Source organism: Cygnus atratus, chromosome 24 (genome assembly GCF_013377495.2).
Source record: "Cygnus atratus isolate AKBS03 ecotype Queensland, Australia chromosome 24, CAtr_DNAZoo_HiC_assembly, whole genome shotgun sequence".
NCBI classification, from domain to species: Eukaryota; Metazoa; Chordata; class Aves; order Anseriformes; family Anatidae; genus Cygnus; species Cygnus atratus.
Genome location: NC_066385.1, coordinates 1,305,134 through 1,320,289, shown reverse-complemented (window position 1 = coordinate 1,320,289; position 15,156 = coordinate 1,305,134). Strand labels below are relative to the sequence as shown.

Here is a 15,156-nt window from a genome sequence, read left to right as displayed (position 1 = left end):
CTCAAGCAATGTAATGCACTTCTCTTCTGCTTCTCACAATTTTTAGTTATGGAGTTGCATACTGCAGTTTTACATAAATGTTTTGAATTTCCATACTCTTCACCTGGTGAGACCAGTCACTGGAGGAGATGTTGGGCACCTCCCACACCCGCAGTCCTGTGCTGGGGTGGTAGAGGGCATCCTAACACTGAGCACTTGTGTGGTTGGTGGTAGAAATTTTGTAACAAGAATTTAATAAAGGATTATTAATTTGTTTTGTAGTATTTTTGACTCAGAATGAAGCTGAAGGCCTGAGTGGCTACAGTTATCGTTTTTAAGACTGACATAATGGATTTGAGGGAAGCGATGGGAGCTGAGTGCAGCAGCAAACCTGAGTAAGACAAACATAAGGCAGGTGATGGTATTGCATGTAGAGTAGGAAAGGAGTCTTCTGTTTAACTGCTGTGAAATGGCAATGAGAAGCATGTGTACGATAAATATTCACTTTCTGAATGGAATTTGAAATAGTTGCTTGATGGTGCTGCCGAGAGAGGGCGCCTGTTTTGCCCCTGCCAGGACTGAAACAGGAACTGCAAAGAGTTTCGGGCTCAAAGTGAAGCGCTGGGCTCAGGTGCAGGATGCCTGGGCAGACACAAGGCAGCAGCGGTGCCCATGGGGATAACCCTTGTGTTAGAGCTGGCATAACCCAGTGGAAAATCTCTTACCAATCTTGTGATCTTTTGTCGAGAAATCACAAGGTGCTTTAGTCTTAGTCCTCTTTTTAAATCCACAGGTATAAATGCTTTGATCTCCTCCCAAACCCAACTCGACACTCACATCAAGGTACTGAAGCCAGACATTCTGCATAATCCATTTTCCAGACTCTCAGCCCAGCAAGAATTGGATTTGACTGATTGGATTTCTTGTTGGTCTAAATGGGGAAATGGGATGGCTCGGAAAGGGCAAATGCCATCTGATTTTCTGAGCTTCTTACCACCTGCACTGATGTTTGATGTACCCAAGGCTGGGGAGGATTGGAGGTGAAATAATCGGGTTAGGAAGCTGAAGATGAGGCTGCTGCTGAAGGGGGCTGGCTGCAAGGGTCTGGGAGCAGAGGAGGCAGGGCATCCTAGAGCTCTCAGGAAGGGGCATTCCCAGGGAAGGTGCTGAGCACAGTCCTGGGCAGCAGCAATAATGAGGCCGAGGAGGAAGGAGGATAATTACCTCGCTGTGCTTAGCCATACTCTTTATTTGTCTGACCTTGGTATCCTGCAAGGGAAGGTTCACCTGTGGGTAGCTGGGTTTGGTGGCTGCCCAGAGGAAGGGTTTGTGTCCAGGTCATCCCCAAAGCACCTGCGTGCAGCTTCCCCTTGACAGTGCTGTGTTAGAAACCAGAGCAGCCATACCAGGACGTCCGCAGCCCGGTGCTGCTCGTCCTGGTGGCTTCTTGTGGCTGACTTCTTGTACCTGGTCATTTTCTCACCACACCGGTGCTGAGCTCCAGCTGTACGGGAGAATTACTCATTTCTTTGCTTCCTCTTCCTCTTCAAACCAAAGTGCACCTCAGAAGTTTAGAGTCTCAAATGCATTACCCTTAAAGGCTTCATACCTAAGGTTATCTAATGGTATTCTGTGATGCGATGCATGGCATGGGAACGTTGGGGCTGTGCTGTAGGGCACGCAGGATGTCCCTTATCTCAGTGGTGGCTTCAGGCAGGGGGCACTGCAGGGACAGGGCACTGCGGGGACAGTGTGGTGCCAGTCTGGGGCCAGGGGCTCAGCAGCCTGCCTGCCTCCAGTGCTCCACGAGGCTGAGCCTTCTGCAGCCCTTGCCAAGTAGACATCTAAACCCCAGAGATAACTGCGTGGTGCTACTGCAAATCACTCGCTGAGTGGCTCTGGTGTAGCTGCGACTCCTAACAGCTGGGCTCCCAGTGCAGTCCCTGCAAACCGGGGGCATAGCTGGGCCCTGGCCTCAGACCTCCTGTGCAGCCTCCCGGGCATCGTCCATTGCCCCTCAATGCCCACTCCCCAAAATCACCACTCCCGCACTCACCAGTGGCAGTCACTGAGTAAGCAATACTCCTGGGGCTGGCAGCTGAACAGCCACCACCATTTTGAAATAAATTCATTAGGCATGATTAGGGCAGAGAGAGTCACAATATTACTTTTTAATTATTTTTAATTTGCTTTCTTTGAGGCTGAAAAAACATCCTTTTGAGAGAGACGCTGAGGTCTGCAAGGTGTCTGGCCAGTCGGCTACTCTGAGGCGGCCTTTTTAGAATAACTTTGTCTTTAGGAGTTTCCCATTAAATAGAAATCAGGCTTGTTGGGGCCTCTTACAGCTTCTTGGGAATGCAGAGGAGAGGGAGGCTGAAGGAGGAGCTGCTGGCAGGGCTCTTTCCCTCTGGGCAGAGGACAAGGGCAGGACGGAGCTGTCTTGCAAAAGAACTGTAAATGGAGCCAAAACAAAGGTCTCTGCCCTTGCATCAGAGAGTTAATCTGTTCTGCTGGAAGTAGAGTGATTGACTGAAAGAAAGAAAAAGCAAAACCTGAAATAATCTTGTAAAATATCTTTATTAATTCACTATAAGATCGGAAGTACAAAAGCTTCCAGGTAAACTGCTGTCAAATGAAAAAAGATGCACAGGAAAATGTTGCTTACAAACTGCAAGCATCCAGTGATAAACAACACGTCATTCAGCTGGGCAAGAGCTCCTTCCTGGTGCCCCGTGTTGCCTCACCACGCCTGAAACCAGGTCCCACCAGATGAGGAAACTCCTCGCCAGCAGCCAGGTCCTGGGCGCAGCCCCGCCGGTGGCACGGGGCGATCGGCACCGAGTGCGAGGCTGCTGCCCCCAGGGGGCTACAGTGAGGGGTGAGAGGGTTTGTTCCTGGGGGTCAGTGCTTGAGCCCTCAGCACCATAGGGGTGCTGGTACTCGCCTGCTCCCGTGTGCTCGGGTATTTGTGGGTGCTCATGGTGTGGACACCGCGCCCAACGCATCTCTACCAGCACCGCCTGAACTGCTCGGAGACGACTCACTCCCTTTGTAGGTAAAAACACAGAATGCTCGAGGGTGCCACAGAGCGTAACCTGCACGAGACTTTGTTTGTCGTACAAGTGATAAGACATGCAGGAATATTCCTACAAACGCATGTGAAACCAGTCCCTCTCAGGTCACTGCCACTGCAGCCCTTCCAGGTATTTCAGGGAGTAGCAAACCCTTAAAGTTCAGATAGTTGTTAAAAAAAAAAAAAAAAGGCACCATTCTCTGTTTTTAATGCTTTAAAACATAGAAAAGCTGCTGCATTCACCACTCTCCTTTTTCTAGCGATAGATGTTTTTATCTTATAATATCACTAATGATTGTTAACGTAATGATAACAAATCAAAGAACGAGTGACCAAAACCACTGGTCTCATTTGCTCTGGGGGAAAGCATTGAGGATGCTCTGGAAATGTGTATGGAAAGAGAAGGTTCAGATCTGCTTTCTAGGCCTCGTACATTTGAATACTACCCTGCTTTTAGAGGGGATGCTCACCTCTGCAGAGGGCCAGCTCAGGTCTCTGCAGGCAGATGCACCCTGTTTCACCGCACCACGTCTGCGCCCCAGGGAGGTCCCCATGCAGGAGCAGACCCCTCGTGCTAGCTGAGCTCTGCGTGTCAAGACGCACATGTTATGTGGATGCTGGTGTTGGCCATGAGCTCGGTGTGAGTTTTGTCTGCCCTATTGGTAGTTTAATGCACTGTGTGCTCCGGTTCTCCCTCCCCAGGGAGGGGAGGCTCTGCACGACTGCGCAGCAGCAACATTCAGAGGCACCCGAATAGCGGCAGGTGCTGGCTGCCCCACAGTGGCTGCGTGTTTCCAGCACCGCAGCTCCCCCTCCTCACCCAGCCCGTCCTGCTGCGGGGTGAGCACGACTGTGCTCGGAAAGGGATGGCCCAGTCGGTGCCTGGCGTGCCCTAGGTCCTGCCCAGCCCTCTGCCACAGGAGCGATGCCTTCAAGGGGATGCCGGTCCTGTGCTAGCGGGATGCTCTAACACCTCGTCACACTGGCGCTGGGGCAGCTCCCCGGCTCCCACATTCACAACCTGTTTTGTTTCAATAATGTGAGGGAAGGGGAGAAAAGATAGAGGGAACGTGTCCTGGAGCCTACTGGGCATCCTCCTCTGCCTCCTCTGAGGCGTGCGGGTTCTTCCCATCGTTCTGGATCAACTTGACGATGTGCGTCAGGTCCAGGCTGCGGGTGAGGATGTCGAGCAGCACTTCGTCCTTTTGTACACCCTCCATGAACTCCTCCAGCGAGAGCTCACCTGCGAAAGTACAGTCAGAAAAGGCTCATCGGGCCCTGCAGCCTTCAGCCTCCACCTGTAGCCTCTAAGCCAGCCCAGAGGAACTACGGGCACGGGATGAAAAATGAGGCCCTCCATGAGTACCATACAGCCCAAACACACTGCAGCTAAACTCTGCCCAGACCCCACACCACCAGCCCAGAGGGGCAGTCGGCAGCGTGCCCCCGGGGCCGACGGTGATGTGGAAGGGGAGCGGGAGCTAAACCTTGGCAGAGAGCCCGATGTCCTGCCACGTGGGGACATCCAGCTTCCAGATCTGCTCTGGCAGACCAGACTGCGGGGAAGGAGGAAGGTGAGGGCAGTATTTGGCATTGCATAAGGATGTTCCTCACCATCTCCGTTTATATCGATTTTATCAAACACCATGTTTGTGAATTCCTCAGCTGTCATTGTATCGTTACACCGGTTGATAGCTCGGATGGCCTGCAGGGAAAGGAGGACACATGGAACAAGTAATGAACATTGTCCGTATTTATGTATCTATCGGTACAAGTGGCTAAGTGGTCTGACATGAGAGGCCAAACTTTTTTCAGACTTTTATGTTCTGAAATGAACAAATGATTCCTTTCTAAAAAAAACCTAGAGATTAAAATCACTTTAAATTGCAATCAATGCATTAAAAGATTAAGTGGGCACACTGGGATAAGCTAGGAGCTGTTCACCTCTGAAAATCCCTAGATTAAATTCGGATGCTTATCTCAGCCTGGGTTTCAGTGGATGCGGTGGAACAACCTGCCATCAGAAGGCAAGGGCTCGCTGCGTGCCAGCGCGTGCAGGTGCCGTGGGGAGGTGTCGGGCAGCGAGGCCAAGACAGGTCCGGCGAGGGCGGCCGGTCTGCTGGGGAACTGGCAGAGGGCGAGCAGGAGGTTTGGCCAGTGCCTACTAATTTACCAGGGAGGTGTCTTTTGGGTTGGAATATTCTTTTTACAGCCTTTCTGTCTACGTGTGTCTAATAACCATCGTCTGTGGAAGAAAGAGAAAAGCTGAGCCCACTCACTTTGATGATGTTCAGCAGTTCTCCTCGGTCAATGCAGCCATTCCCGTCTACATCGTAGAGCTTGAAATACCATCGCAGCTTCTGATCCACCTTCCCTTTCAGGACCAAGCTCAGGGCTGCCACATACTCCATAAAATCTATGTATCCGTCCTGAAAGTAGAAGGTGAGAAGCTGGGTGAGATTCAGAGCTGAGCAGGGACGTTGCCTGTCACTTCTGGCAGTCCCCGCGGGGCAGCTTCAGCACGTGGCCACCCCTCAAGGGAGCAGCACAGGGAGCACAGCAGAGGCACGGGGTGGGGGTCCCCTGCCAGCTAATACCAATTCCCACATGGAGAGGGCTCCATTTTAACCCATGCAGAGCCACTGTGTGCTGATAATGAACGAACACAACAAACTCAACTCGATGTGTGCTCCTGGCTTGGGGACTAACAACCTGGAAAGCTCCCCTTTGCTAAGGGAATCTCCTTATGCAAAGCAGCAGTAATTCAGAGGTCAAAGAAGAATATGCTTACGCAGATGAGCCCTGATGGATTACCTAACGTTTCACACTTGAACTCTTTTCTGCTGCAGAGGAGGCCTCGCTTGCAAACCTCCGTGAGAGAAGCGAACCCAGGAGGCACCCATCACCTTGCTGATATCTTGGCACAGGAAGGCCCTGCTCCTTCCCTGGGCCATTTGTGCATCTGGTTCACACTTGATCACATCAAAACACAAAGTTTTATCTCTGACTTTCTCTGAGGAGAGTTTGCCCACCACCAACTCACTCCGTGGTGGTGAGGATGTTCAGGAGAGTCTCCAGCCCAGGTTGCAGTACCAGTGCAAGGCTGGCCTGGGGCGAGCACCTGTGCCACCAGCCTGCTTCCACGTGCTGCCCGGTGACATTCACCACTTCTAGGAAGTGTGCTGAAATGCACGGTGCCTGCAATGCAGGGCAATTCGATAGCACGTACTGTTGGTTTTGGTACCATACACTTTGCACTGAAAGCGCTTCAGTGAAAAATGGTACCTGCCACAAAACCATGGGAAGACTTCTGGAGAGAATAAAGCAGCGTTTTGTCAATGAACAAAGCCACGGACTGCCCCCTGGGGCCAATTCCAGAAGAAATCTGCTCTGCTCCACTGCTGCAAGATCGGGATTAGGAGCAAATCACTGCTGAGCCCCTTTCCAGCCAGGATTTCCTGAGCATCAATTCGTTTTCCAGGCACACATTCAAACACCAGGCAGTGAGCAAGGCAAAGCCCTAGGCACAAGCAAAACCACCTGAAGGATTTACAGCCTAAATTGTATTATTTTCAGTGGGATTAAGTCCATGAAGCCATCAGACATACTCCTCATCTCACAGGAGATCCTGCACCGCTTGGGCACTCCGACAGCACTACGTGCAAACCTCTGCTGGGAATGGCAGCACATATAAAATCAGCGAAACTGCAATCCATTTGTAATTTAAAACAATAGGAAAACAAATCCAGTCTGTTCTGCAAACCATAGCCCATGCCATGCTGGGCGCTCAGGAGCTGGTTGTTTCTGCAGGAGGACAGCACATGTTCTCATATGAGAGCTTTTTGGTTCCTCTCCGCCACAACATTAGGTATTTAGGGATTTATTTATTTATATACTTAAGGGCACTTCATTTTAAAGGGATCACAGCCTGCCAGACGAAACCCCACAGTTCTGAGCATTTAAAATTAAAAGGGAAATATCAATCTGTGGCAAGTCTCTTCTTCCAGAACAGTCACCAGGTGAGGAATTTCTGTTGACAGGTGTCTTATATGCATTTTTTTACATTACTGAGCTTATTTTAAAATTTATGAGGCAGTAGAGAATCAGACCACACATTTTTAGAGGCACATTTATACCTGCTTACACCCAAATACTACACTTGCGATCTCACACACAGAGCAGAGCACAGCCAATCTGCAGCAGGTTGAGTGGGAAGGACAATATTTACCTTATTAAAGTCAAACGTCTCAAACATTTGCTCAACGTATTTGTTCGCTGATGGACTCAGGTTTTTCAAGCCAAAAAACTGTTTGAACTCGTAGAGGGTGAGCTGGCCCGAAGGACACTCCGTCATGAACTTCTTGTACCACTGGTGGCACTCGGTAGCGCTCAGCTCCTCCACGGCTTTCCCGTCCATATTCCCCATCTCCGCACCAAGCGCCGGTCACTTTGCAGCCAAAACGGAAAATTTGTGGATGTTTGCTGAAGTTCTGGGGGCTTTCCTTTAAATTCTGCTTCTTGCCTTTAAAGTCCAAGCACCCCCAATATTGCAGGGATCACAGTATCAGAAAAAAACAGCTGCCTTGTGCACTGACTGCTGCGATTCAGTGCTGGCGGTGACGCACGCAGGGGTCCTCTCTCTGCCCAGGCAAATTTAAAAGCACAAAACCACACAGCACAGAAAAGCACAGAAAAGCAGACCGGAGGGTGACATTTAAGTACCCAGCAAATCCTTCCTCGGCCAATGAGGAGCAGGGTGGAGACGGGCACCTACTGGGAGCATTAAGCGTTTGGGGTTAAAATAGACAGGAGGTAAAATGGGAAAGTCTTGCAGATTACAGGCCCAGCAGAAGATTAGGAGGGTGGAATTTGCTCCTTGAGAGTGTAATCTCCTAATGCACTTCATTTACAATTTTGTGTGAGCTCATGTGAGCAACAACTTTTGCACCAAAATCAGTGTAAGAAAAAACTCAGAGGTCCCTGTGCTGTTACTGTCTTCTTGGTCTCCCTTAGTCCTACTCTGCTGGAGGATTTCCAGGTGAGAAATCAAAGTGAAATTCAGGGAGGGGAGAAGTGTCACTTCAGCTCCTATAACAGAGCTGAATAGGGTAAATTTGGTGTGCTCGGACAACACAGAAACACAGATAATTGCATGGCAAACCTGTAAGAGCTTTAAAGGCAGCCAGCAGGTTCTGTGACTGGAAGGCCCCTGCACCGCATTGCTGAACGCCCCATGCTCACCCTCCTGTCCTGTGCTTTGGGCTTCCTCCCGCTGATCAGCCCCATACACAGCTCCCGGTGGGTTTCCAGCACTCAGACAGCTTCCGCGAGGTTGAATGCGGCTGTGATTTCCATTTATGATGAATTAACATGAAAAACTCTCAATGTAAGTATGAACAAAACTAATGCTGGATTTACTCTGAAGCACGTCAGTCAGGGGAGGACTGGGAGATAAAAAAGCATATCCTAAGAAAGCAACGTGGACCAGACCTTCCACGAGTACAGAAATCAGTGTAACTACCGGGTTTCTACCTGCAGAGAGTCCATCCTGTAGCACTTTTATTTTAGACCTGGCATGCTTAAGACAAAAGACCAACTTGTATGTGTTGCAGAGCTTGGTATCACTTCTGCTCTGAAGTAAATTAGGAATAACTCTGCTAAAGTAGGTGGCATTGCATAAGCATAAAAGAGTTATGAAAAAGGAATTAGATGAGGAGTGCTAATTGGATGTACTAATCCTGCAGTTGATGGCGGTGGCTGGCTCAGCTCCCCGCCGCACACAGCGGCTGCGAGCAGCGGGAGCCCCCGGCAGCGCCGCGGGCACGGACCTGGGCAGGGACCCTGCTGGAACGGCCCGTTCAGAAACACGGGGGGCTCCTAATGTTTGGGTGCTCATTGATAGCAGAAAGGTGGCATGTTAAGGGTGGATACGAGCTCACCAAGTGTTCCCAGCAGCATTTGCTGACAGTGTGCCCAGTTCTCCAGGCCGGGCCATGTGGAAGCAGGGACGCCTCACGCTGCCTCCTGCAGAGAGCTGCAGCGGCGCCTGGCTGCGTTTCTGCTCCAGGGGCATCTTCTGTCTGAGCAGTGCAAATGAAATGTGCCTTCCCCGTCACTAAGAGCAATACTTTGCCTGTGTCTGGGAAGCCTCACGATAGAAGGCATCCTGTCAGAGGAGGAGCAGAATTGAGGCTCGGCCAGAGAAGTGGTGAAACCTCCCCAGGTTTCGCAGCCTGTGCTAAGGCCAGGACAGAGGCAGATGAGCCTTGCTGGGTGATGATTCCTGCAGAGCCATGCACTGTTGACACCCTGTGCCTCTGTTTAAATAGTTGGCAATAAATGTCAGGACAAGTTGGACCAGATGTTAGGACAAAATCCGCCCTGTGTGGGGTGCAAAGCTGTGACCTCACCGCCTGGCCCCTGACTCAGTGGTCACTGCGGGGCGGGCTCAGGCGCACGGGTGGGAAGCTGGAGCCACACCGATTGCTGCTTTCATTGCATGGCTTTATTGCTTTGGACTATGGCTTTGTGTTGAGGACAGGCCTCCATTTCACAATGTTGGCACTCGGGACATCTATCACCTTCCTGGTGTGATCAGTGTCGTGGCGATAGAGGTACCCGCAGGTCGGCTGCTGCATGGTGTAGAAGGGCCAGTACGAGTTTGAGCAGCTTGGCGTGTAGAAGAGAAACTTGAAGGAGTCAGGCTCACGGCCCCCAAAATGGGCAACAAAGGGAACAAAGCGAGAGGCCAACGGCTGGTCCTTGCGGTGATGTGCTGGGGACAGCTGCCTCTTTGGGGGAGAAGGGGTACCACAGGCATCCTGCGTCGCTTTAGTCTTCTCCATCTCCTCTGGTCTCTTGTGGTCTTTGCCAGGGGCTGCTTGTTTTTTAGTCATCTGTGGAGAAGAAATGTCAGACAAACACATTGTACCTGCCCCTACACTGCCTTCCTCCGTCAGTGCTTAGCACCCCAACATGAGAGTTGTGTGCCAGTGGCCAAAAGTCTTACTGAAAATAAACCAAAGCATGCTGAGGCGCTTGGGCTCATCCTCCCACTGCTTTGGGGGGATACTGCTTTTTCCTTCAATGTTTGGCACAGCAGAGCTCTGGTCCCAGATCGGGGTCTCATTTATAAATAACGGTAATACATGCTTCTTCCATAGCCATGTACAGTGTTCCCCAAACAGCAGCCATAGCAAACCAGCCATGAAATGGTTTAACCAGCCTGCAGCAGGAGGTGCACCGGGGCGTGCGAGTGACGGCAGCTGGCAGCACGATCCTTCGCAGGCACGGCTGGGCACAGCAGCTTGGCAGCCCCCTAATGCCTCCCTGCCTCCTGCTTCTGTGCTGACTGCTCTGGGCATATCTCTAAGTGGCTTTTTTTCCCCACAAAAGTGAAGTGAAAAATATGATTTTTGAATCTAGTGAGGCAAGCTTGTCCTTGCAGTCAGCTGGGCCCCATTTCTGAAGCCCTGGAGCGAGATGAGCATCACCACAGGTGCGCACAGTGTGGGGGGCCAGGGGCCACAGAAACAGCCCGTTTTGGCTTTATGCTTGCAAGAAGCCTTTGCTAGAGGACGTGGTGTGGACGTGTGCCCAAAAACATGTGGCACTGCCTTGTGCCCCTTGGCTACTCCCAGGCCATGCTCGGCTGCGGGAGTATTTTTGCTCTGGTTATTTAACCATGACTCAGTTATCTTGTTTCCATTGATGACACCTCTGTGCCAATGGAAACCAGCTCTTCCCCCAGCAACTATCCTATTTACTCCCGGGTGTCCTAAATAAACCCTTTGCTGACTGGATTTATTTTTAACCATGTAAAGAGGTTTCCTAGTTTCCGTGATGCCATGGCTTACTTGGTGCTCTATTTTGGTTCTGGGTAGCTGGCTCTGAACAGCGGCTGCTAAACCTATTAGGAGGGGCTACACCGGTGAATCATTTATAGAAATCTCCTTAACAGCCTCGGAGGGAAATGATGAGATGCCCCAGGTTTATCGCCTCTTTTTGTCTCTCATTTCCCAGAGGCAGCCACCTGCCAGGTGCCTGGAAGCATGTCCATGGCTGGGGCTCAGGGTGTGTTGGCTCAGCAGTCACTGCTGCAAGGAAAGGCCGGGGCTTCCAGCACTTCCCCCAGGGGGCAAAATGCTGTGGGCTGAGTCCCGAAGGCCTGAGAGCAGACCTCGCACCACTACCTCCATGTCAGCACAGTTTGTGAATCCCTGCTCTCAGCACACGTTGATTTGCTTCAGACCCGATTATATCCGCGCACACGCATGATTACAGGCTATTGCTTTGCTCGCTTTGACAGATAAGAGGCAAGTACGCACACGACCGTGCTGCTGCAACTGCATCCGCCCAGCAGGGAGGCATTAACGTTATTAAGGTAGTGCATCTGGGGTGTGTAGGTGAGGGCCTGGTTGCTTTGAAAACCTAACTGCTAAGTCACGTAGATGCCTTCGGACGCGTGAGCCTTGCCTGTGCTCTGCGGTGCCGGGCAGCGGCAGGAGGAGCGCAGTGCCGGGCGAGCCGAGCTTTGGGCTTTGCTCTTGCCCCCGGGTTCTCCTGCCTGGGGCTTCCCGCTCACCCCGTGGGCACTCGAAGTTGGCAGCATCCCTCCGTGAGGGCACCTGCTTACGTGGTCCTTGTTGAGGGGAAACACCAGCTCGACGTCCACATCCCTATTTATGGCACTGTGAGCTGGGATTAAGAGTCCCATGTAATCCTATTGCATTCAGCCATGCATTTAGATCTCCAATCCCTCCCAGATTGTCCGCTGTCTCCCAGAGAAGATCCGCACAGGTGGGGTCACAGGGGCCAGGCTGACTTTAGTCGACAGGGGAGCAGGAAGGGCTCAGACGTCTGCCCCAGCTGAGCCAGGGTTCCCCTGGCGGCTACCCCATTGCTCCCCCTCCCCTCTCTGCCCAGCCTTTAGCCCCGGCTCTGGCAGCTCACCACCGTCCTACATGGGGACTGTGGCGAGCTCGTCACCAGTGCCTCCTTGTGAGCCCTTGGTGCCCGCAGGATGAAGCTGTCCAAGAGCAGTGCAGCACCCGGGCACCACCAGGTCCTGCCAGCAAAACCCTCCTGGGGCCATGCTCTGGGGTGATGCCGTGTCCTGCTGCCCAGGCCATGCTCCCACTGGCACCACTCGCTCCTCGACACGCAGGGACAAATCCCACCCCGCCAGGACAGAATCCCCTGGCCACTCCAGCCCCTGGGCATCGCTGCAATGGGGTCACCAGCCCAGCCGTCCCCCCTCAGGACCCTTTTGCACCGGTCACCCTCAGGACAAGGGCTTCCCAGCCCCCTGTCCCACAGGAAGGGGACACCGTGCATCCCTCCTGCAAACCACGAGCTGGGGCTGCCACCTGCGAGGACTTCTTCCCGGCAGGGACCCCAGTGTGCGGGGACATCTGGGACAGAGGCTGGAGGTGGCGGAGCTGCTGAGGACTGTGCCGGCCACGAGGGCCTCTGGGGCCACCAGGGCCATTGTGACCACTGTGGTGTCACCGGGGTGGTGGCTCCCGGGCAAGGGGTGCCCAGGCTGAGCAGGGTGCGGAGGAGCAGAGGATCGTGGGGGCTTAGCCACGGGATTTGGGACGGTGCCTGCCACTGCTCCCATCCAGCCATGGACTGCTCTGCTGGTCCTGAAATGTGCTCTGCTGCCACCGAAACATGGCCCTGGTGGCACGGACCTGCTCTCCCTAGAGACATGAGCTGTTTCTCCACGTGGGCTCCTCCTCCCACCTCCTCCCTCCCTGCTTTAGGGCCTGGCAGGGGAGCCTCACTGCACCAGCACCTCGCACCCCTGCGAAGGCGGCACGGGGAGATCGGCATCTGCAGGGCGCAGCTCCACGCGCTGATGCAAAGGCAGATTGTTCCGGGGTGTTTGCCCGTGTGAGGATCAAAGACAGCCCCACGCTGCGGTGTGTTACGTCACAGCAGTGCTCACAAGGCTGTTTCTGTGCCACAAAATCAGCTGTAAAGGGCAAACGCTGTGGAAATAGCTGAGCAGGAGCACAGCTGTGTGCAGGGAGCATGGAATGAACGTTGAGGCATTCTGCAGGAGGGTGAAGCACACAAAGGGGACGGTCTGTGTTTATTAACGGGAGGCCAAGGATAAAGAGCAAAATTTTCCACTTGGAACAAATGTAAGGGAGTGTGCATGAGCACTTACAGACTTGCTTAGCTGCTTGCGTTCACTGGGATAATAAATGCACTCCAGAACACACATCCCTTCATGTTGTGAAGAATATGTTTTGTGATGCTCCCCACCTGTGTGAGGCACAGGTATGGTCACTGCCCCTGAGCTCACAGGTGCTGCTCTGGAGGCCCCTCCTCTGCTCTGCTCTGCAGCAGAGATGTGCCAGAGACCAGTGCCGGGCACTTTCTCAGCCTGAATTTTGCCATTTGACTTCCCCAGCACTTGCACCTTTTGCTCTCCCACCTTAGTATTCACATGGCCCACATCTCTGGGGTGCAGGAATGCCCCGGTAGCGATGCCAGGGAGCTGAACCATCCTTTCCCACTACCGCACAGCCCCTTTGAGGCCTCTGCAGTGCAGCGACATTTTGTGGAACAGCTTTGTGCAGAGGCCCAGGATTTCTCATTCCACACAACTTTATTGGCTTCTCTTCTTAGAACAGTTCCTCTTCCCCTTCCCCTTTTCCTTGACTTTCTTTGTCTCTCAGTATACCCTGCTCAGTTTGTTCAGCCAAGGATTGTAAATATCAGCCAGCACGTGTGCCCTGCGTATCTTGCAGAGATATTGTGTTCTTTGCTCGTAACATACAAGCCTTTCTTTTTGCCCATCAGCAGGTGGAATAAAACTGCTCTTTCCGGTACTGTGTGGCTCCTTCATCCCATCTGGTTTCTGCTTTCAAGAGCTGCCAGGGAATCTGCTTTAAATGTCTGGGGCTCCTGCAGAGAGCTGGCCGGGCTCTCTCCAGCACCACGCTCCCAGAAGGAAAGTTTCACAGTCTCCATCCCACTACCACCCGCATCTGCAGGCAGGGCTGTGCTTTTAGCTGGGATCCTGGCTAAAACACGACTGCAGGGCCCCCGGCCACACTGCGGTGCTCAGGGCGTGCAGGAGCTGCGCTCGCGTGGATGTTTGCAGGTTGTTTCCGTTCCCTGCCTCAGCTTAAGCAGCAGTTAGGCTAACTGTCAGCAAGGGTGCAAGCCCCACTAATTACAGGCGACACCCGGCCCGGAGCCGTCCCGGCGGCAGCACCTGCAGGGAGGGTGCGGGCTGCCCCCAGCTCCAGCAGGGCCGGTCCGACTGGGTCCCAGCAAGACCTTTGGGGTGGCATCACCCCGAGCTGCAGCCACAGGGTCCACATGGTCAGTGTTCCAGCTCCCCTTCCCTTCCCCGTTTGCCCGTCACGTTAATTCACTTCACTCGGGTGCTGCCTGTCTGTGACATGATCGGGTTTCCCTTTCGTAATGCTGCAGCAGTACGCGCCTGTTGGTGTTCCCAGGCACCTCGTGGCTAGAAAAGATTGTGAGAAGCGTGATTTCAAAACGTGATTAAATGAGAAATGTTTATCACTGAAAAAGAAACTACATCATTTTGACCCTCAAAATATAGTGGAGGTAGAAATAAACATAAGGCAGGAGGACCTTACCCTAAAGCTTCTGTGCTTCAGAGTTAACGTTTTGATGGCTGTTGGGGGTTTAAAGTTCTCCCGAAAATCCCAGCATTTATTAATAACCGAGGTTACTCATTAACTCTCGGCTTTTATTTGTGTGACAGGAAATTGGTGACACTTCCTTTTGTACCTGACACAAAAAAAACGAACTGGGGTCAAGGCCCCGTCTTCAGGCTCTTGTACCAGGAAAGGAGGCTTGCAGTGTGGAGGCTGGGGGCTTACTGCCTGGGGGGGCACCTCCGAACAGCTTGGTGCCGTTTGCTCTCTAGCATGCAGCAGAGCAAAGGGATCACACTTCTGCTGCCCGTGACTCTGGCCATCATCTCCTTGTACCACCTGCAGGGCCCAGACAGGGATTTGGGGTCCCGATGCTGCACAAACAGGCAGGTGGAAAGGCTTGGGGCAGGGGAGCCCGGCCCTCGGGGCACGACTGCAGCAGCAGGTGGCCGAACA

General features: G+C 52.7%; 2 protein-coding genes across 2 annotated transcripts; both read right to left on the bottom strand.

The window, feature by feature from the left end:
• Positions 1-4,134: 4,134 nt before the first annotated feature.
• On the bottom strand, positions 4,135-7,478 carry GUCA1A (guanylate cyclase activator 1A). The gene is made up of 4 exons (XM_035561594.1): positions 7,281-7,478; positions 5,332-5,481; positions 4,667-4,757; positions 4,135-4,295 (listed from the first exon to the last, which is right to left on the bottom strand). Exons 1-4 carry the CDS (start codon positions 7,476-7,478, stop codon positions 4,135-4,137), a joined length of 600 nt encoding a protein of 199 aa, XP_035417487.1.
• Positions 7,479-9,570: 2,092 nt separating this feature from the next.
• Positions 9,571-9,948, bottom strand: GUCA1ANB (GUCA1A neighbor). The gene has a single exon (XM_035561341.2). The coding sequence runs from the start codon at positions 9,946-9,948 to the stop codon at positions 9,571-9,573; it is 378 nt and encodes a 125-aa protein (XP_035417234.2).
• Between the last annotated feature and the right edge of the window lie 5,208 nt (positions 9,949-15,156).

Bases quoted from the DNA above. Each gene is read 5' to 3' on its own strand.
- GUCA1A (XM_035561594.1), bottom strand. From the start codon at position 7,478: ATGGGGAATATGGACGGGAAAGCCGTGGAGGAGCTGAGCGCTACCGAG. The intron at 5,482-7,280 runs GTAAATATTGTC...TTCTACTTTCAG, and splicing joins AGACGTTTGACTTTAATAAG to GACGGATACATAGATTTTAT. The intron at 4,758-5,331 runs GTGAGTGGGCTC...CTTTCCCTGCAG, and splicing joins AACTGCTGAACATCATCAAA to GCCATCCGAGCTATCAACCG.
- GUCA1ANB (XM_035561341.2), bottom strand. From the start codon at position 9,948: ATGACTAAAAAACAAGCAGCCCCTGGCAAAGACCACAAGAGACCAGAG.